The sequence below is a fragment of the Equus caballus genome, chromosome 24 (assembly GCF_041296265.1).
Source record: "Equus caballus isolate H_3958 breed thoroughbred chromosome 24, TB-T2T, whole genome shotgun sequence".
Lineage (NCBI taxonomy): Eukaryota > Metazoa > Chordata > Mammalia > Perissodactyla > Equidae > Equus > Equus caballus.
The window spans coordinates 46,780,181-46,803,295 of NC_091707.1; the positions used below are offsets into that span (position 1 = coordinate 46,780,181).

Sequence of the window (23,115 nt, forward strand, 5' to 3'; positions counted from 1 at the left end):
TGGAGCTGGGGTTCTGGGGCCACACTGGCTGCATTTATTCTGGCTTCTCCACTTATTAGGCAGGTAACTTTAGTCACTTAGACAAGTGACTTGACAGCTGTGTCTCAGTTTCTTCATCTCTGAAATGGGTGAATAAGGGTATTTATACCTCATAAGGCTATTATGGGGACTAAACAAGTTAAGACATACAAAGTCCTGGGAAGACCATGCGACACACACACAGTGCTGGATAAACACCAGCTGCCTGCATGCTGTAGACTATTAATCAAAACTCCCCAGGGCAGGAGAAGGGGCCGGTCTGGCAGGGTGACCGATCCAGACTGGCAGTGCATCTGGGCAGGCCTGACCCCTGGTACTGCGCGTTCCCTCCCGCAGTGCTCCCTGTGCAGTGACCCACACACCACCTGTCTGGGAGCTGTCTTCATCCTGTCATGGTGACTGTGCCACAGGATTACCCCTCAACCGGGGTGAGGCAGCCTCCCGGAGGCTGGGAGGAGCCTGGAAAGGGGAAGGGCAGACGGGCCAGGGCCAAGGAACTTGTGAGAGTGTCACAGCTTTAAATTCCCAGCAGAAATCAGAAAATCTGATCTTGCACATCTAAGAATAGCCGTTGGTTTCGACTGTGAGAGGTGCCAAAGTGGAAGCTATAATTATTAGTAAGTAACAAGCAGAAATTAACCATCTACCGCAAAGTCATTTTTAGCTGCCATCCCAATGTGGAAATTGAAAGATGGGCACCAAGAAGCTGCATGGCTTGGGAAAGGCTCTGGTTCAACTCTGAATTATTGTGAATGTATGAATTTCCAATGGCCGGCAACAAGGTCTGCATTCTAAAGAGAAGTCGTATGGCTCCCAGGGAGATATGCCTTGAGGTGCAATAAACATGAAATGCTCTAATTCAGCTCTCCTGTCTCCTCCCCCAGGAAGACAGCAGAGGCACTTACTTCCATCTAGGCTGGGTTTCCCTCTTGCAACACCCAGGAGAGAATCCCTTCTGACCTTCTGTATAAGTTGGTGTACATATCAATGGCACTGGAAGATACTTGGAACTTTTAGGAAAGGAGACCATAAAAGTGGGTAGTTGCTTCCTAAATATCATGTGAAGCCCAGATGCCTTAAAGAAACGACTGATAAACGTATTTACGAAAAAAATGGCAAAAACAAAAAAAGACGAACATAGAGTAAATCTTAAAAGTTCTCATCACAAGAAAAAGAAATTTGTAACTATGCATGATGATGGATTTAAAAACTAGACTTATTGTGGTGATCATTTCACAATACACACAAATATTGAATTATGTTGTATACCTGAAACAATATAATGTATGTCAATTATATCTCAAGAAAAAAGACAAAAAACGGACAAAATAAAAATGAAGGAAAATATTTACAACACATATCACAGACACTAGGCAAATTTCTTTGACACACAATGAATGCTTACAAATCAAAAAGAGCAGCTCAGTATCTAAGAAGATAAATGGACCGAAGCCATGAACGGACAAGTGAAATACTACTTTGCGCCTATCAGATCGGCAAAGATCTAGAAGTCTAACAATTCACTGTGTTGGCAAGAATGTGAGGAAACGGGCATTCACACATTGTTGACTGGGACCTAAATGGGTACAATTCTATGGAAGGCAATGTGACAAAATTGGTAAAAATCAAAGATTCCATACCCTTGGACCCATTAATTCACTTTTAGGAGTTTATTTTACAGATACAGAACAATATATAGAAGGGTACTTATTGATGCATAGTCAGTAAGAGCAAAATACTGGAAATAATCTAAATGGTAATCAATGAGACACTGGTTAAATTTGGTAAATTCATACAATGGATTTATTCTATGCAGCCCATCCTGAGTGTGCTGAGAAGCAAGACTCTCCAATATGTGTGACATCTCTGGAGGGTGCAGACTGCTGACCACGGTTGCCCGTGGGTGAGAGGGACTGAGGCTCAGAGACAGGAGGGAGCCTTTTCACGCTGCGTCTTTTGTATCTTTTCAATTGTGTACCACATGCATGCATTATTTATTTTTAAATAATTTAAATAAAATTGTCACATAGGTCCAACAAACCAAAGACTAAAACACGAACAACCCATGCCGGTTGGCCACCAGATGTCCTGGTGAAGAGCCTGTGGCGCTGGAGTCAGAGGTGTCCAGGACAGGAGGAGGAGGTGCAGAGGGAAGGGGGCACCCAGGGAGCAGGTCCCACCCCACAGGAAGAGAGGGACCCTGCATGATCAAGCATCCCTGGTCTTTCTGGGTCTGTCCTCCTCACTAGGCCTTTGGGCCATTCCCTCACAGAGCAGCTCGACATTCAGGTGTCCTATTCATGATCTCTTTGCCATTCAAATGGACATCCAGGTGGCCTGGGGACCCTCTCATACAATAGGCTGGAAATCTGACGTTGTCTCAGAGTGACCTTACCTGCAGGCCTCAAATCTTGGGCCACCTCCACCGTGGGCTCCCATCACAAGCTCCCACTACACTCAGCTCACCAGAAAAAACAGCCAAGAGAAAGGAGACCCACAAATGCCACAGACACACCTCGGGTGTTAGGCCTTGATCCAGCTAGTTTGCTCTAAAGCTTGCAAAATTTGCAGAATCTGGCAGTCTCGCTAGAGCTGATGATGGACGCAGATGTCACCTAGTTTCCATAAGTTGTCAAAAATGTAGGTCACTTTCATTTTGCCTCTTAGAGCGGTACAGAGCAGTACAGCTCAAACCACATAATCCACTTATAGTTCAGTGGAAGCTGTTTTCTGAATTCCTTCTGAGTTTACCTCTTCAAAGACTATGTGAATATATGATACGATTCTAAATCTTTACTCAGACCAAGTCATGGCTTTGAAAGAGCCATATGGCACGAATCCTATAAAGATTCTAGTTTACTCCGTTCATTCATATTACATAAGCACTGTGCACATTCTGCCCAGAGTCTATAAGGCAGGTACGGCGTTCGCTTTCCATAGTTCAAGTCCACCACTTGTAAAATGTTAAAAGCCCCACACGTTAACTAGCAATGAGAGTTTTACTCTGTTCTGTAGGCTCTGGCAATGAGAAATGGATGTTACACGATTATGCAAAAGTTCAAGGACAGCTCCAAACTGAATCTTAGCTACCGACTTGCTCAGTGTCTAATAAGCAGCTATAAAATTTCCTTCCAAGAGCGATGGCAGGCCACGCAAAGAGGAAGAAAGTCCTTGGATAACTGAGTGAGAGGCAGCGAGCCACCAGGTGAAGCTGTCCTGGAACTTAGTGACCCTCACTCAGGTCATCAACTTTTCCAAGAAACAAGCAAGAGACACAATGCTTGTGAGGCCAAGGGAGCCAGATCCAGTCTAGAAGGGTCACCTTCAGCCCTTCTGTTGTTTTCAGATCTTTGCCCTTCAAAAACTCAACTTTAAGCCCAATTTGAAAGACAACTCTGGCCGACAGTGGCCCTGCAGGTTGAGCCAGTCTCTCCTGGCCTGGACACTGAAGCGTACTCCTCTTTTTGCTCTCTGCAGTCACTGCTCATGATGGCGACTGAATCGGACAGGTGCCAGGTCCTGGACTGGGGCCTGGACTTTTCTGCAAGAGAGCTGAGGAGGAAGGCATTATTGCCGCTCCCCTGCCCTCCGAGTCTGCTCATCTAGGACCCAGTGAGGGGCCGAATGCTGGCAAGCGTCTGCGCAGGAAGAACAATCAACACATTCATGAATCATCCCCCTTTTGTACTTCTGCTTAGAAGAATATAATTTGTTAATTTACGGTGGTTGTTATGGCTCAATTAAAGATGCCAACACAGAAAAGGCTGGCTGAGCTTGGCTCCGTGACATGCCAAAGCCAGGTAAATCCAACAGTGTTTTCATATCCAAAGGTCCGCCAATGGTTTCAAACAAGGTTGAACATCATACAATTAACCTTGGCAACAAAGGAGTAAACAGATGGACAATGGTGGATAACAAGCACTTTCCCCAGCCAGATCTGGGCTTTTCCCGCGCACCCTGAGAGTCAAGCCTAGGAAGGCCCAGTCAGGGTCTTGCAGGTCAAGTGCAAGACCCTACCCTTTATATAGAAATACAAACATCAAAGTAAATCAACAGCATCATTTGCCCGGAGTCTCTGTTGAGTGGGGTTCTCATCACTAAAATGCCTGCATGCTGGATTTATTTTTGGGAATTCCAGTTATGCAGAAACAGCCACGTGAAGCTGGGGGAGGGGCAGTCATACCTGCTTCCCGGGCTAGTTTCCAGTTCAGCAGCTGCTGCTACCGGGCTCCCTCTCTGTGGATTACCAGAGTGCCATCAGAGAGGGGAGTGGGGACATCAAAAACACAGCCCCTTCCCTGGTTTTGTTAAAGACATCTGTGTCATCGATACATCCGGCCCCTCTCCCAGGGACTCCAAGACTTCACTGACAGGACATGCCAGGCACTGTGCTCATCAACGGTAGGAAACAGGTGTAATAACCCCACTGTAGAGATGAGGAAACTGAGGCTGAGAGGTGAAGCTATTAACTCAAGTCCACACAGCTGGTAAGTAGTAGAGCTGGGACTCTACTCTAAGTCTGCAAGACTTCCAGACACCCGGTTCTAGGACACCATGCTATGCTGTCTCCCACAAAGAAGTCTGGGGCACGGCCCTCTGGTGCCTGCAGCACAAATCCTGCACCCAACACAGCAAGCTCCCCGAGATCCTCAAAGTCCAATTCAGAAAGTCTTTCCTGGACACCTGCTCTGTGCCAGGCTCTGGGTCAGGGTACCGAGGCAGGGGAGGGATGGGGAGATGCAGAGTAACTCACGGTTCCTACAAAGTAGTAACATTTGGTGTGTGACTGCAAAAGCTTTGATTTCTCCTGAGGAGAGGTTGTGGGCTAAACAGGCAAGTGCGCACAGGATCTACAGCCTCTGGCACAGCGGCAGGTGGTGGGTGGGGGTCGGTGGGGTAGAAGGTCCCCAGTGGGAGCAGAGTAGTACCTGCATGGAGCCAGATCTGCGCCAGCGTCATCCAGGGGTGTAGCGGGCCCTGCTTGGGGGCACTGCTCTGTAGAGACGAGGCCACTTCCGACAGGGCCTGCTCCACTCTTGAGGCTGCTACTGACGTGGCGTGGATAGAGCCTGTGAGAGGTTTTTGAGAAGATGGCATCAGAAGTGAAAGGAGAGACCCAACCAACCACCCACCCACACCCAACTCACTCCCCCAGACACAGACAAGAGCGTGAGACATATACACACCCCTTTTCCCATGATGCTTCTAAGTTTTATTGTCCCTAAAGAAATACAGACAATCATTATGGCCTGGAACCTTCGTGTCCATCCCTTGCTTTAGCTGATCCTTTACTCAACAACCAGGGCACATGCTACCCTAGGTGCTTCCTCCAGGAGCTCGGTCAAGTTCAGTGCGAGTGTTGGGGGCAGGAGAGGAGTACAACGTGTCCACAACCGTGATATACACGTTGAAACAGGGCATCAATGAAGTCTACCAAGGGAAGTTACAAAGCACCCCCGTCAGAGCCTAAACTAGAACCATCTGGGGGGTGGGGGAGAAATCACACTCGCCTCCTGGGGTGGTATTTGGAGTACATGGAGGCCATTCTCCAGACAAACCCAGCAACTTTCCACTTCATTCCCTGCCCCTCAACAGGTGGGCAACAACCCCTAGAGTTGGAACCATATTCTAGGACAAGGCTTAAAAATGGTAGACAAAGCACACTTTTGCCCTGTGTATAAGCAGATGTCCATTATTGAGGCTAATAGTCGACTAGTGGAGGAGAGGTTGCAGCAAAGACACCTGGCGCTCAGAGGCTGCACCTGCCTAACTCTTCTGTAAAACCTGCTGTCCTGAGAGGCCGGGGAAAGGGCGGACTGGGCACATTCACTAGTCAAAGGAATCTGGTAAAAGAGCTTCCGTTCAGAAATCAAGTGACTCCTTCTTCTTCGACCTTCTAGAGGTCCTGACGATCGAGACCGCCTCCTTAAACCGGGGCTTGTTCCCCATCTCTTTCCAACACTCATTCTTTCAGGTACGGTTTCCGAACTGAGGGCAGGAGTCACTGTCATTTCAAATTTAAACTGCTGATGTTTACTTTCACCAGCAGCATTCTTAATTTATAATGCATCATAAAGTTTAAAATGGAGATAAATAACTTCGACATTGTTAGTGGTAACTCTCAACTTATCCTAAGGTTTAAAACACTGATAATATATAAAGACAAATGCTAACTACTCAAATTGAGTTAGGGATATTCTGGATAAGACAAAATCGTGAGGATAAAAATAATTTCTGTTGGGCTTTGAAACGCACCATAATTTATTCATTTTAAGAGTATTTGCAGTAATAGACTGGCCATCCATATTGTGTTTTGACTGTTCCAACATGAAGGAAACATGGACTCCTCTAAATACACTCAAATCCTTGGGTGGGGGTTTGGTGGAGGCAACTTAGGGGAGGTGGATGGAAACCAGACTGGGAACGCACCTTCTGTGGATAATCCACACAGACAGTGCCCGCACGCGGGCGAGCAACAGGACAGCGCCTCTGGGAAAGGACCAGTGAGTCCTCCAGTGGGCACGCTGCCATGCAAAGAGGAACTGGAGGCCCAGTTAAAAGCCACTAGTGGATGCCACTCTGATGCAGGAGAGCCCATGAAGTTCAGCTAAGAAGTGACCCTTGCTTAGACAAAGCGTGTCCGACTACTTTAAAAAAAAAATCTAAACAGCAAGATGATTAAACTGTTGTTGATTATTTTGGTCTTGTTTTGTTTTTAACCTTTTTATGGGAAATTAATATTTCAACTTGGATAACAAGGACTTGATGTAATTTCCCTGTGATTTTTAATAGCAACTGTCAGTTAAATAAATGCGTAATGTAGAGGTGGTTGTTGCTGCATTCCCATATTACTAGGCCGGCTTACCTTCTCACTGACTACCTTGAACGGTGGTTCTCAACCTTGGCTTCACATCAGAATCACCAAGGGATTTAAAATATCATGATGCCATAGCTACACACTAGACCAAGTGAAGCGCTCACTCTAGGGGTGGGGCCAGGCATCTATTTGTTAATCACCCAGGTGAGTCCAATGTACAGCTAAGACTGAGACCCACTGACCTGGACAGACAGAAAGCAGATATACTACCAATTGGCAAGAAAAGCCTGAAAGTGTATTCTACACATGCCGGCCAGTCTGAGCTCTCCTGCTTCCCTGTAGCACAGTGAGCTGAGGACAGAGTTCCAGGAAGATCTTGTTCTTTCTTTTTTTTTTTTTTGAGGAATATTAGCCCTGAGCTAACATCTGCAGCCAGTCCTCCTCTTTTTGCTGAGGAAGACTGGCCCTGAGCTAACATCTGTGCCCATCTTCCTCTATTTTATATGTGGGATGCCTGCCACAGCATGGCTTGATAAATGGTGTGTAGGTCTGCACCCGGGATCCAAACTGGTGAACCCTGGGCCGCCAAAGCGGAGCACGAGAACTTAACGGCTGTGCCACCAGCAGACCCCAAGATCTTGTTCTTTAGAACGGTGGTTTTCAAACCTCTTGGTCTCAGAATCCCTTTAGACACTGAAACGCTAATGAAAATCCTACAGAGATTTTGTTTACGTGGGTTATAGCTAGTGATATTTACACATGAGAAATAAAAACTGAGACATGTTTAAAATATGTAATTATTAATTAATTAAAAAAAATAAACTACTGCTTTAGAAATATTCTACAAATTTTTCTACCAGGTTCTTTGGTGTCTTTGCTACAAGGACTTGTGGCTAATTTTGCTTTTAGGATTAATTGATTTGTTTGTTTGTTTTGGCAGAAAAAGATTCGCTATGAGCTAACATCTGTTGCCAATCTTCCTTTTTTTCTTCCTCCCCAAAGTTCCAGCCCACAGTTGTACATCCCAGGTGTAAATCCCTCTAGGTTTACGTGAGCCACCACCATAGCATGGCAACTGACAAACGGGAGGTGTGGTTCTGCCACCAGGAAAGGAACCCGGGCCACCGAAGCAGTGAGAGTGCCAAACTTTAATGACTAGGCCATCACTGCTGGCTCTGGATTAAGTGTTTTGTTTGCTTGATCCACAAATGAACTTATCAGAACTATTGCCAAAGTTCCCGCTCTTCGTGATATCTATATACAATTAAATTAATTAATTCTTCACATAATAATATGTTGCACTGTGAATAAGGTCTGGTAATGATGATGATGGTGGTGGTTATCAGTTTTAGAGAACATACCATGTTTCAGGCACTGTGATTAGCACTTTACATATATTATCTCATTTAATCTTTAAACAATTCTGTGAAGCAGGTAACAATGTTATCTGCAGTGTTTAGATGACAAAATTTAAGATTTAATGAAGTTATGCAACTTACTCAAAGTCATACAGCCAGCAGGTGGCAAAACCAGGACTCAAACACTAGTCTGACTCCAAATCTAACCTCTACATCCAGCTCTGACACCACCTCCTCCAGGAAGCCTGCTGTGAGCCTTCTGTTTCTTCTCCCTACCACCTCCCTGTAAAGTTAGGCCTCGGGTCCTTGGTGCTCCCCAAACAGTCTGTTGGTCTGGTTATCACCGTACAGACCACACTGTTTTATGTTAGGGTTGATGTAACTGTCTCTATTAGACTGGGTGCGGTTCTAGAAGCCAGGAAGCACGTCTTCCATTGAGGTATTTTCAGGCACTATCAATGCCAGGCCCATGGGAAGGACTTGGTAAATCCTAGTGGAATGAATGAGTGAAGGAATGAGTGAGTACTGTATGAAATTTGGAAGCCAGCGGTCCCCTCCTTTGGATGCATGCCTGGGTGCTCTACTCTCCTTCCCAGTGGCTCAGAGGACAGAACCTGCACTGTCTCAAAGGGCTTCTCAGGGTGGCTGTCATCACTCCCAACAACTGGGACCAAAAACGACAGCAGCACATAGTTAGATGACACACTGCACCTCCTCTAGTGACTTTCCCCATCCCTAATATAACTAACCTATTTAAATATGGAGAATAACTGAGCTTTATCAGAAATAATGTTTTCCTTCCTAGTCAATCTCTTTTCAAACGGGCAGAGACCCTTCATGTTCTGAACGAGGGATGGATTAGAGCATTCAGATATTTATTAATAACAGCAGGTGAGTAATAATAACAGTAAAATTATTTAGGAGCTAACATCTACTATTCCTGGCTATAACACAATAAATCATATTCTTCCATTGGATTAGAATTTGGAGGAAAAAAAAGGATAAACATTGTGAATCAGAATGGATATATCTGATTAAAAAAATTCAGAACAACCTGTTTCATAGGACTGAAATGGTAAGTGCCGAATTAGATGCTGGATTTTGATTTATGTAGGTAAACAACTAGCAACACTAGTTCTAACCAACATATTGTTAAAGCAACCCTTTTCCTTCTCCCAAAGCAAACGTATTCCTACAACATACGTGGGGGCAAAGACAATTGTTACTCTAAGGGAAATGGACGAAGTGAGGCTTGAAAAAGGAATCAGAGGGAGGAATATAAGACATATCCCTCATTTGAAACCCAAGACTCTGGAGAAATAAGGTTCCAAATAATCAGGGTCGCCAGGAAAGCCAGGGAAAGCGCCTGGCTGCTGTGCATCTCCTATTTATCACATTAATTTGAGAAGTGCTTATCACTGTTGAAACCCTGAGGGCTGAGCAGCTGCCGTGCTCCAGCAGGTCCCTCAGTCACAGGACACAGTGGCTCTGAGAAGCCACCTTAACCGAGTGCTGATGCAGGCAGGTGAGAGCACACCCTAAAATCTGGCCTAGGTTCTGTGACCTAATTGCCCAGATGGTCCAGGGGGCATAAGATGCCCTAGAACTAAGGAGATCTGCGCTACTTCCTCAAGCCCCCCGCTTTCTCTTCCCTCCCACCTAGACGCCCAAGAGAAAATGTGATCTCAGACACCTGATACAAAGGCCAAGTCCCACCTGAAGAACTGTTCAGGTCCCTGTACTCAGGGTTTTCATCTGGGGTCCCCCTTGGACCACCATGTGTGTGGCGCTGGGGGAGGGAGAAGGCAATAGAGAGGACCAGGAACTGAGGCTACTGACCTCAGGAAGATGTGAGTCCACACTCTGAACGCCACCCAAGGATTTCTGACCCATGCTCCTATCATATGCTGAAGCCTATTGAGAAACCTCGCCACAAGTAGGACATTGGGGACAGCCAGCTCAAATTGCCTTCGCAGTTGAAGGCTTTCCAAAAATCCTCTTTCCGAAGCACACTACACCTGCGGCCAATTTCATGTAGACCTCAAATGTGGCAATCACGTACAAACTCTATTTCACCAAAGCTCATCATTCAAAGGGATCTCAGAGCCAATAATTTTGTTAAGCAAAAGCCTCAATAAATTATGTGGCTTAGTTACCTTTGACAACCTTGTATTTTCATGAGCAGGGTCACTGCATGCACGGCATGCATTTATATTTCAGCTACCCTTTTAATGTTCTGGTGGCACATGTAAGGAAGCTGCTATAGGGTGAAGGATGTCCACCTTCCCTCTCCCCTCATATCTTCACAGCACGTAGAAGATGAACTAGATCTCAGACGAAACCCTGCCCACCGAGTGACCTGGTGAGCACCACAGTCCAGGAACAAAGGACAACTATGTCACACTACGTGCGAAAAAAAATCATCTACCCAAGAGACATCAGTAGATAGATCTCACATGTGTTGGCCCAGGATTCGGGCCGCGCTTTGCTTCCCAGCCCTGGAATATTAACTCGGATGCCTCAGGGGCATGAATATGGGAGGATGATGGAGCTGCACCCCAAGTCCCATCTCTCTGCTTGTCACCCACGTTCTCTTTGCCTAATGCTGCAGCAGCAGATACCTGCTCTCCCCAAGTTCTTCTGAAAAGAAACCCAGCCAACCCAGTAATGGGCATGCAGCAATCGCCCACTGCTAATGCAGCTCCATACTTATTTCCCTCAGTCCTGAAAGGATTCACTATTATCTGTCAACAGAGTTCTCCAGCTTCTAGCTCTTAGAAGCTGTGCCCCCAAAACAATTAAAGAAAAAAAGCAGTAGTTCCACCTCTTAAAGACTCCGAATGCTAAACAGCAATCTGAATGACTAAGCATTCTGCCAGAGAGCTTTGCTTAAAATTTTTCAGTTTTAACAGGAAAAGAATGTCTGTTTCTCAAGATAGGGCTTGAAAGTAAATCAGCCCAATAGTGTGGGCTGCTGGCAGCCCATGACCTTCTCACACCTGCCACCTGTGCCCTAAGAACCAGCATGTCCTCGGGGCTCAGGATTCAGGCTGTTCTTTGTTTCCCAGCCCTGGAGTATTAACTTGGATGCCTCATGTGCACGAATATGGGAGGATGATGGAGCACGTGGCAGCATCCCAAGTCCCATGTCTGCTTGTCACCCACTGGGGAGCCAGTGATGACTGTCTCTTACTTTTTGAAGGGGGAGGGGAGATATGAGAGGCCACTTTCACTTCAACCCTCAAATTAGGATATTTTCTCTGCATCATTTTTTAGCATCAAACATTTTGGTCCCCCACCCCCACCCCACCCCTGTAGGCATGAGGACAATCCCCGTCTTGGCTGGAGGGAGCCCTGCTTTCCTGAGGAGGCTGATTTAGGGTGGCGAGCTCCTCATACTGTGCTGTCAGAGAGCTCCCTTCCACATTTTTAACTCCACGATGGAGCTCCCCTCTTCACAGCGCGTCCACCAGTGTGATGGGGGTGCCAGGCTGCAGTGACTTGGTGGGCAACTGCCTGGTCCTACCCAATTCCCACTGACAATGGGGCCTCCTGCTTGTGGGTTCTTCTGATAAATAACTTTGGTCACCAACCTAGTAGATTCTTTTTTCACTGAGCAGAAAAGAGATTAAGACAGCCAAGTAAATCAGGACAGCCAAACCCATGGTCCCAAGACGAGATCACAATTTCCAAATGACTTTAACAGACTGTCAAGCACAGTGTAAACCTGACAGGATGTGTCTTCTTCTGAAAAGGGGAAGTTCTTTCCAGGGAAAGCTTTGGGGGAGGATCCCACCAACTCAGGGAGGGACTGGGGTATGTGGTCACCAGTGGGCATGCGGGGGCGGCCCAGCATGCTGCTGGCGGGTGTGGGCAGGGCCAGGTGGTCACAAGGAAAGCGTGGAGGGAAGCCGTTCACAAGCATGCGGGAAGATGCCAGCTGTCACTGTGAGACGCGCTGTGGCTCTGGGCTGGAGACAGTACCTTCTGGAGGACTACACTGGGCATATGCTTCCATCTCCATCGAAACCCTCCCCGTTGCATATTCATGAGGCTGTCTCTGGACTGAAGTGCCCTTCTGCCTGGGGAAGGCTGTTTGTCTGTGAAGGCATCACATGGGAAAAGCCTCCCAGGTTTGGGCAATAGTCTAATTAGTGGACACATGCTCCTCACCTTCTATTTGAGTGCCATTTATTACTGACTTGTCAATCTCCTAAAATTCTACTCAATCTTGTTCAAAGAAAGACACCACAGAACTAACTCAAGAGAATTAAATTAATTTTAATTTCACTAAAATAGCAAGAAAAGGTTAAAGCTGAATCATTGTGGCTGAATTTTTTAAATTGCCACCCCTCAAAAGCAATAGGGTCATCACTAGAGTAACTTTTCCTACATAGATTTAAAAAAAAAATAGAAACTATTCTAGGAGCAGAGTGTGAAATATGTCACCTAACTGACTAGTCACTTCCTGATTGTGATATATACATTTTTGAATGTTAGAAAATGCAAAGTCAATAATAAAATGCTGGCCATAATGTAAAAGCTACTACCTTTAATTTATTCTTAATCTATGTCATTAGAGAGGTGTGTTTTTTCGTTAATCTATGTCTTCTCTCCTCCCAGTTACACATTCCTAAAGAGAACAACAGTTTCACCAGTATTGGTGATGTGAAAAGCTGAGCCAAGAACCCAAGTTGGCATTCTTGGGTTTAGCACATTCTGGAGAGGAGAATAAAACGTCAGCACACATTTTTCTCCAAAATGACGATGGCTAGAGCACTCAAGAATGGGGGCGCCTGGGGTCCTGAAGTCTAAGGAGTGATGGGCAGCGTGGCAGGAGCCCTGGGCAGCTGCGTTACCATCCGGCCCTTGCCACCCGGCACGTCACTTCCCACTGGGAGCTGCAGTTGGAGAAGGACACCTGGCTGAGGCTCGAAACCAGGATCAGCTGCTGGCTAACCACAGAGGCGTGCGTGGACAGAAGGGTTCGTAAGCCGACCTCTTTACCCATGAGGAAACTAAGGCCCAGGGAGCTTAAATGAGTTGCGTGGGTCCCTCTGCAGAACTGGCCCTTGACCCCAGGTCTCCTGACCTTTGAGAAAGCGGGAGCCGTTTCTGTGGAAGACAATTAAGTCCCTTGTATAAATATACAAGCCTCACTTTAACTAAGAAGGGCTGCTTGGAGATGTGAAAGTAACCTGACTTTCTGAAAATCAAATCTTTTTCATGTATCCGAGGAGCCTGATATTAAAAGTGAAACTTTTTTTTCCCTGAAGAACCCTAATATGACGACAATACCAAACATAACTCTTTTCTGTTACGGACTTTTTAAAGCCAGAAATAAAATCCATCTAGGCTGAGCTGGATTTCAGAAGGGAAATCGACTCCCTGAGGGGTACATATGCCATAAGCAGTAAAGGTTCAGATCATTCAAAGGCACTGGATCAGTATATACATTAGCATTTCCCAAAATACAGTCCCTGGATTCCAAAGGGTGGAAAAAATGAGGAATTTAGCTTGGGAACACTGGGTCAAAGTTAAGAGTCTTCAATTTTTTAAATTTCAGGACTTTAATGTGCTAACGTGACCTGTGAGTCTCTAAGAGGGAGATGCACGACTTCCCAAAAATATTTGACCAGAGAGAATCAGTGGCCTAAGAACCATCCTTCGGAAAATGTGATAATTCACTAATGCCTTCAAAGAACACCACCTAAAGCACTAGTCCTACACCCAGAGAATTGCTCAGTTTCCTTTAAATGTTGGTAGATGTAGTTTAGCTTTCTTTAGGAAAAGTAATTATTAGAATTGCTTTTCTACGTGGCAATAATGGTTGAACTGGAAAGGAATTTCAAGATTCAGCTGGCTTCCTCTACCCAAAATGTACAGACGACCCGCCCTGGGGAGGCTGGGTGTCTCACAGTTCTGATCAGCACCAGTGGGGCTGCTGACCTACCCACCCACGCCCTTACTTGGGCATTTTTCCCGCAATGCCTTCTTCTGTAGTCCTCCCCACACAAGTACTGCCTCCTCAGAATTTACACGCAAGCTGCGAAGGAATGCATTAGGATCTCAGGAGAGATGGGCCCCAGGTGGTGGCGTGGGCAAGCAGGTGGCAGCTCAGTGTCCACACCATCACAACATTCCCAGCAGTTGACAACCACAACACACATTCCATGGTGGAGGGAAGCGTGATTCTGGAGAGTCTCAGAAAGGTTAATAGATAGATTGGTAAACTACTTACTAACTGAAAAAAGGGAGGGAAAACCATGAAAGTATACTTCTGGAGAGTTGCCTTGGAACAACAAATCAAACCAAAAATTAAAACCAAGAAACAAAACATTTGAAAAATCAAAATTAAGGCTAAAAAAGCAAACAGAGTTCTCACAACCTTCCAACTGTAAGTCTGGCTGTCTGGAGTCACATTTCAATCCAAGAGTGACACATGTTTTTCCACTAACAATGACTTTTTTTTTTAACCAAAGAAAGGCCAACTGGGCATTCCCCTCTACATTTAAATGTTCACCCAGCACATGAAAGCTGACCAATTCGTGTAATGTGTTTTGTTTCCAGGGCAGGAAATTCCAAAGGGAAGGGAAAATAATCAAACAAGCAGTTTTCAGATCTTTCCACACATTAACCCTAATCATGATTCCAACAGTTTGTAGGGTTGGGCTAGTTTTCACTCCTATGAAGTCAAAAGATTGGAGGGGGAAATTGACAAAACTTCAGGTCTTGATTATCTGTCCTAATGGAAAGAGTTGGGATTCAAATTCATTGCATTTTTAATCAAGAAATTCTACATTTATCAGTAAAGTATGGTGTGTTTTCTCTTCTCTAAACGTTATATCTGTGGGGTAAAAAAGATTCCTGGATGTTTCAGCCTTAGTTACAATGCTGGGTTACTGGCTAGGCACTCCCGAAGGCTGGGACGATGACAGTTTCACAAAGAACAAACAATTGAGCACTGCTTGGGACATGGTACCTTCAGCAGAAAGCCCAGTGGGTCCCCGTCACCCTGACAACTTAATAATTCACCTGATACAAAGTGCCTCATTGGAAGACTCAGCACTTCAATCTTCAAAGGTCTAAGGAACACAGAGCTCCTTGGGATTCAACACAGCAAATACCGGAAGAGTGTGGAGGTGGGCGGGTTTGTTGTGCAAATGAGAGTGGACGGGGCAGTGAGAGCATACAACGTTATTATAAAACAGTAAGATCCCATTTTAAGACAAAAAATTGGGCAAAAGTCAACGTAATAAACAATTTTTCTGGAAAAACCGAAGTTGGCAATTGCCTCTATGATTGTACTAAGGGAAAACATCTATTTTAAGAAGTAGATTAAAAACAACATAAGCAGTTTATAAACATTATCCTCATCTTCCATTTCATAAAACTGAGATTGCCATTAAAGCAAAGTTCAGAACACTTACCATGCAGATAAGTAAGGTCAGAGCGTTTCTTGTTTTGAATGATTTATTTTAGATGATAGCCTCATTTCTGCCCCGACTTTGTATGTGTGAGAGTTTACCAGCCAGTTAGCCATCCGAAAGATGAGCACATTAGAGAAGGTAGCTCTTTCTGGCAGCACTTTCCCTTATGAGCTTTTGTTCAGCAGATAACTGAACATTTGGAACAAAGATGAGCCCGTATAAATCACGGATATAGAGATTAAATTTTCTGCCAGTGCTGCCGGACAAGAGAACATTAAATAAATGAGGGAAGGAAAACAAGCGGGGACTCTGCTGGTGAAACCCACATTTAGGTCCCATCTAAGGACTTTATCAACCAGTGTTTCATTTTAACACAGGGATCTGTTCTTTTTTCTCATTGACAGGTCCCCGAACACCTAAAAGAGACTTTCAAATTTCTGTATTACTTAAAAGCAAGATTATATTAAAATACTCTTCGATTTCCCTGCATAGTTTCATGACACAAACCCTACATTTTCCTTCTTTACAAATGGAAACCAATTTATAGCATCGTTTCTCAAAACGTTGTATATAACCCACCAGCAATGGAATCATAGAGGGTACTTTATAAATCCAGATTCCTGGGCCCCAACTCAGGCCTACCAAATCATGAACTCTGGGGGTAGGCGCAGGGGTTCTGCAGCTCTCAAGGCTATGTGATTTTAATGCACATAACGTTGAGAACCATACATTTAAAGGGCATATGGCCATTATCTTTAGAATACTACCTTGATTACTACATACTTGTTGAATTAATTTCTAAATTGAAAACCAGAAATATTTAGGAATAAGTGATTATCTGCAAAATGTTCTAATTTGCCTTTTTTAAAAATAGGATTTTTATGCATTTAAACCAACTCCAGGAAATGGCACTGTATTGAAGTACCCGAGAACTAGAAGCTATATTCTAGAAAAGCTTCTATTTATTCTGCTCAGAACAGGTTTCCTTTACTTTTCAAAGAGGAGATTAGAACTTGGGCACTGATGTCTCCTTCTGCCCCAAACAGCTTTTGGATTTTCAAGTTGGCAAGATTTTCTCTCAGATAAATTTGATGGAGTTTCCTATCCAGCTTATCAGTTAGGAAGATTATCAGAACATGAAACATCAGGCAAATGAAGCAGGACTACCAAGAAAGGAAAAACCATAAACCATGTTTACACAGAGAGGGTTCCCGGCGGGGGCCTGGGTCACTGAATGAATGAGCTGCAGGGGGCCACACAAAGGTATCGGGTTTGGGATGAGAATGAAGATGAGAAGATACAAACAGGTGGAGAGGAGATTCGGTTCTTGAAAGAGAAGAGGAGGAGGAGGAGGAATCTGACACTAAAAAAGTGAAAGAGAAAAAAAAAAGGATAAAGGCAAAAAAGCTTTAGAAACACAAAGAAAAAAATAAACTAGCTTTTAATATACTCACATAAGCTGCAAAGAAAATGAGGTCATGTAATACACAATCATCCCTCTACTTGACAAATAGAATACAAGTGCTTTTCGAAGAAAACAAATTTATCGTTTTTCCACTGGTTATTTAACTGTTCTGCAACACCACCATGGAATAAAAATAACTCAGATTTACCTGGGCACGGATTCAGCAGTATGATGCACTGAAAATAATACATCTTTAACTTACAATATCCAGGACGTTCTAGAGGAAACTATTTGCTTTTCAATTGGAAAGGGTTAGAACTTGACTTTTCCTAGATTTGTTTTTTATGAGAAGCACTTATATAAAGTTTACCTGAGAACTAAGGTCTTCCTAGGCGCAGGTGCCGAGTGCGACAATATGTCACGCTCCCAGCATCATGACAATGGGGTGCTAAGCTTTCTAAGCTGGTTTAGGGTTGGGTGCACCGGCTGGGCACTTTGAAAAGGAAGCTATCACTGCCACCTCCATGTCCTACAGCTGGAGAGATACACAGCAATAGGGGGACCACCACAGTGACAATTAAACATCTTCCCAGACAAAATGGACCAAACTTTCAAGTTAAAAGAATTATTTTGTTTTGGATAGGTGTCCAGTAATATCTACCAATGATTAAAGATAAATTTCCTTATTCCACATCCTGTTTTGAAGGCAAAAGGAAGAAAAAAACCCTTTCATCCTCTATTTAAGGAACTACCAATTTATTCCAAAGAAAAGCCAATGATTCACAGCCTCAGAGTTAAGACTGTCACTCCATCTGATTCCTCTTTGGCGATGCTGGGACCTATTAGACAACAGAGGTCGGGGGAAGGAGAGCCAGAGGTATTAGAAAGGAAATCATGCTCTCTAAGGGGGGCTTTTTCAATTTGCCACATCCATGTAATAAAACCAGCATCTACTCTACAAGCCACAGTGGACTTGGCCAGTCCAAAGCTTCTAGACATTGGCTCTCCTTACATTATTCCACAGGTCTATATGTCTATGGATCTATAGGTCTACACATCTATAGGCATATAGACAATTTCAGCAGTAGAAAACCATGTTCTAGTTAATGAACTATGCCAGCCCCTTCCAAAATCAAGCACACTGAGCCAGCGCTTTGTAATGACCCAGGTGTATAATAATGGTATTGTGGTTAAATTTTTTAAAGTTCTTTCCTGTTTGACATATATATTGAAATTTTAACAGGTGAAATATGATGGCTGGGATTTGCCTCGAAATACTCTACAAAAACTAAGTGTGGGACAGGACAGATGGATGAAAAAAGAATACTAATTGTTGAAGGCTGGAGGTAGGTACACGGGGATTTGTTAGATTAGCGTCTCTATTTTGGTATATTTGAAAATTTTCCACAATAGAAAATAAAAAAATAAAAAGGAAATAAATTTTAGTCTGGAACACAAAAACAAGAGATCCAAGAGGACCTGCGGCTTCATAAAGGAGTCAATCTGTATGGGGCTGATTTGGCACTGGCAAGATCGAGACAGTGCAAGTTCACCACGGCTTTGGCCACTGTACAGCTTTGCTTGTGTCAGATGCCTGTGCCCTTTAAATCAGGGCATTTAGAAAAGCAGGGAAGCACCGGGTGTGGCATGGACCAACGCTATTGACAAGCTGTCACCTGCCAGGGCTGGGCTCTCTGAGACCACAGCTGATCTCAGAGTCACTTCTGTGTTGATTTGGGACCACTTTTACTTGGATAAATTCCTTTTCTCTTTTTCTCTACAACCCAGTTGCTTTCCTAAATGAGCAGCGCTGCAGTGGATATTCAAAATCACCCAGCCTCCTTCAGCACCACGTGAGCTGAAAATGCAGCAAAGGGAAGGAAAATGGCCAAGATCATGCCGGATGGATAAGTCCAGAACGTGAAATCCGTGTGTCATGGAATACTATGCTGCTGTAAAGAAGAAGAGGACATGCTCTACAATGGGTAAGGAGGGATCTTCAGGATATGCTGTGAAGTGCAAAATGCAGTGCTGAACAGTGCATACATATCGTATGCTATATTTTATGTAAGGGATCTGGGAAATAATACCTGTGTTTATTTGCATGAAAAAACACTGGAAGGGTAAACAAAAAAGCTAACAAAAATGGTTACCTTTAAAGGGAAAGACAAGATGGAAGGGCAGGGACGGAAGCAAAACTTCTCTATGCTACATTCCGAACTGGAGTTTAAACAGGATCTGCGGGTTGTTCACAAGGCAGGCCATCCACATAGGTGTACGAATAAGAACGTGCTGGCCCTCCTGCGACTGTCCACAGAGCTGAACTCTATAAAATTGGGCTTCATCAACCAAGATGGAGGCATCTTTTCCATTTTTGGATGAGCTTCCTAATTTTTAAGTCTCTTTGAGTTAAATGATCATTTCAGAATGCTTTACCCTCATTTACAACTGGTCTGCAATTGACAAGGCCTCCTAACATGGCCTTCCATTTTTCTGATTCCCTGGCCTCCGGGGTAAGTAATGGGTGGTGTGCAAACCAACAATGTGGGGCTATAGGGCAGGGCCAGTGCAAGGAGTCTTGGAGGGACTCCTGTGGATAATACATCAATAAAATGGTCACTGTCAGTGCCTGAGAGGCTGTGGTTTTCTCCTGTTGTTCAAGGGCACCTGCACCAGCCATCCAGACTCCGACCACCTGGCTCCCGGAGTGAGAGAGAGAGAGCAGGCGCATAAACACCACTAAGGAGAAGGGGGCAGCGACCCCTGGCTGTGCCACACAGCCACACCTCACCTGGACACTATGGCATTTGAGAAGGTTTACCCTGAAGAGGGAGACTCCTGAGGGCTCTAGGGAAAATGTCCTAAGGGGCAAAGGAGACAATGAGAACAGGGACCTCACTTATTTTCTGTCACTACCTATTGTCATGTGATGTGGCATGAAAGTCTTGGGACCTCAGGGGAAATTAAGGTCCCGGCCAGCTGGAAGGAAAGGGGGTCTGAATGTGGTATGACTGTCCTCACGGGAACCTGGGGAGGGGTGAAGGGGGAGGACAGCCCTGGGCAGCCGCAGCAGCTGTTTTGAATCAGCCAAAATTGCCGCTGGTGCGGTAGGGAGCGTCCCCTCCTTCTCCTCTCTGCCCTGTAGCCTCACCCTGCAGTGGCTAGTCCTGACAGCCTGACCTGCCCTTTCTAGCAATGAAGAGGGTTAGACAGTGTCTCCAGGAGGACCGGACCCATGGGCAGAACTTGGCTGTGCTCATCCAAGTCAGAGTGTCTGCCTGGTTTGCAGTCCAAGCCCACCAAGGACTGCTGATCAACCCAGGGCTCAGGCCACTGCAGGGGGTGTTTCTCTGCGGCTTAGTCCGCATTTTGAGCAGTGGCTGCCAGCCATGTCAAGCCCCATAGTAATCTGCAATTGGCGCTCCTTCCAATGCCCAACACTCTTTTGAACTAGGAGCCCCAGGATTCTGGGATTAGACTTCTCAAGCCAACTTTAAATCTGGTAAAAGGGAGCCTAGCAAAGGAATACAGTCTTCAGGTGGCTGTGAAGATGGGCTTGGGGGAGTACCACACCGGGTGCCCAGAGGCTCTATCCCTTCCATCCCACCTGGGCAGAGATTTTCCAGGGGATGGCTGCGCATGCCCCAGGGTTCCTCTCTGGCTTTCTTTGGAAGGGCTCGGTCAGGAGCTGGGACCTGGCACAAGGGCAGGAGAAGGGTGTGGAGGCTCCTTTCGTGAAGCCAGTCCATAAAAGACCAGGCATACCCAGCGATCTATTATTCTTACACGGGCCCCTGTGGGGTGGAGGGAGGAGCAACAGAACCAGCTTCCAAATGATGCTCTGGAACTATCTTTGAGGCTCAAAGTGGAGTGAATTTCCTTATATTTTGTGTCTGTCCAGTCCTCCAGATTGCCACTGAACAGTCAGTATTACTATTAGAATTGCTTGTTTGGAGTTCTGGAAATGACAGAGGTATATTTACTCCTCCGTACTTAGGCAAATATGGACATGCAAATGACAACAAGGAGTAAATATTTGCTCAGAGGCAGTGAGTGCTACAGGCCTCCCTGTGGGGACAGTTGGGTCAAAAGCTGAGAACCCACCTGCCTCCCCAGAGGGTCCTTTTGCTGGGTGTATGTGTGTTCATATGTGCAATTGATTAGAAATCCAAACCTTGACTTCGGCAAGGTCTCAAATCTAAAGGGAGAGGGAGAAACAGAAAAGCAGAGGGAAAGCTCGATGGGGATGGGAACAATCTAATTTTAGTTTCGAATTTCAGGCTCCAAGAGCAAGGAGAAAAATATAAAGATTTCAAAGAGTCGTATTGGGCAAGTAATATTACTTCCTCCACTGTGAACACACGCTTGAAAAAGACCCTGGAGAATATGCACCTCAATTGAGAGGTGAACCTATTTGCGTGAGGAATTTTCCAACCCCAGTCCCTGGCAGTCTTCATCCCACACCGCTCGGGGCCAGGCCCCACATTGTCGCTGACACCATTTCATCCCCTCTGGCTTTTGATTCTCACCTGTCTCGGGATCGCTGAAGTCTGGCAAAGTAATTGTATTAAGCTGTCGTCTGTCAGCAATGGTTCTATCTAAGAGGCTGCTCCCACGTCCAGAATCACTGCAAAACACAGCTATAAATGTCAGTCATTTGAAAGGTGGGCAGGGGGAAGGAAACAGAATCAACTAAAACCGACGCCTGAAACGCAGTAACACCTCCTGTGCGTTTTTGATGTTCTTCAGCACCCTTCCATTTATGACAAGCATCCTGCTTCCTGGCTCGGCCTGGGCTTGGATGCCTTTCAGTATCAATATCACAAACATGGCGTAAACCATACCCATAGACTCTTGCTATCTTTAGCCTCTTTTGTGTCATTATAAGATACAAAAATGAAAATTTCAAGCCAGGTTCTCCATCCACCGTGTAGGGAGAACCTGACTGGCATCCCGTGCTGTGGAGTCTTAGAACTCATCAGGCCCATAAACACACCCCCTCGAGCTGCCTTTATGAGCCAACGCTCTACATCAGTGTTTCTAAGCCCTCACAGCATAGGAAAAATCACCTGGGGCATTTCTAAAAAACACCGATGCCTAGGGCCGGCTCCAGACCAAATACATCAGAATTTCTGGGGCAGTCCACATTTTCCAAAGCTGCCCAGATGGTTCTAATGTGAAGCCGGATTCAAGAATCCCTGCCCCTGCTTTTCAAAGGGCCATCACAGCCACAGCCTCTTCCGTGCCCTGTTTAATAGATGAGGAAAAGGAGGGATGAGGTCACGCAATGAGCCGGTTGCTGGCAGAGCTGGAGCTGCAGCCCCGGGCCAGCGCTCCTAAGCTGGAGAAGGTCGGGCCTTGAGAGAACACAGCAGGGTTTTGGCGCCAGCTTCCAGCCCGGCCTTGCTACCAGCTTCCTGCACTGAATCCCCTTTCCAGCTTGTTCCTACAAAACAAGCTTGGCACCATTTGTGTGTGAAGTCACATGGAGGCCACATCAGGCCTAATGGAATGAAACACAGTTGAAAGACCTTAGCTCATACAGACTCCTGTTTTGTTTTGCTTTTTGATTCTAAGAAGGTTGTAAGCAAAAACAATTACGTTCTCCTTTTTCCCTATGTCATGATATTCCATCAAAGAAGCTCCAAAAAGAAGCACATCTGTCTCTTGAGGTTTGAGTCTTTAATGCTTTTCTTTGAATCATTTTTTCTTTTTTCAATCTGGGGGCTCGCAGGGTGATTTTTTAAAAGAAGTTCAAAGTATACAATAAAGGGACACAATTTCCTTCCTCTAAGCAGCTGTTGCTAAAAGTGGTATAAACGAGATTTGGTATGAAACTTAATATGGTTTGCAGCCTACAATTTCCATGGCCAGTGATGCAGTTACAGAAATCCACAGGAAATGGAAGGGAACTCGCTTGAGTACAGATTATTTGTCAGCCTATACTTATTACATCATTGGAGACATGATTTTTGGAAACTATTCTATTGTTTCCACAACTGAGAAACAATAAATGTGTTTGAGCAGAAGACAACACAAAAGAAGTACATGAAAATTTTCATTAAT

At 45.1% G+C, this 23,115-nt stretch overlaps 1 protein-coding gene across 23 annotated transcripts in view; it reads right to left on the reverse strand.

The window, feature by feature from the left end:
• The window catches only part of TTC7B (tetratricopeptide repeat domain 7B), a 246,032-nt gene that overhangs the window by 43,144 nt on the left and 179,773 nt on the right, over positions 1 to 23,115 (reverse strand). For 9 of the 23 annotated variants that reach the window (XM_070249765.1, XM_070249759.1, XM_023628270.2 and 6 more), the window contains 2 exons: positions 21,579 to 21,676; positions 4,968 to 5,108 (listed from right to left, as the gene is read on the reverse strand). In XM_070249765.1, the coding sequence (XP_070105866.1) occupies positions 4,968 to 5,108; positions 21,579 to 21,676 (239 nt within the window). Of the gene's footprint in view, positions 1 to 4,967; positions 5,109 to 14,455; positions 14,507 to 16,842; positions 17,008 to 21,578; positions 21,677 to 23,115 lie in introns of all 23 variants that reach the window. The other 14 variants (XM_023628265.2, XM_070249758.1, XM_023628272.2 and 11 more) reach the window with 3 other exon arrangements.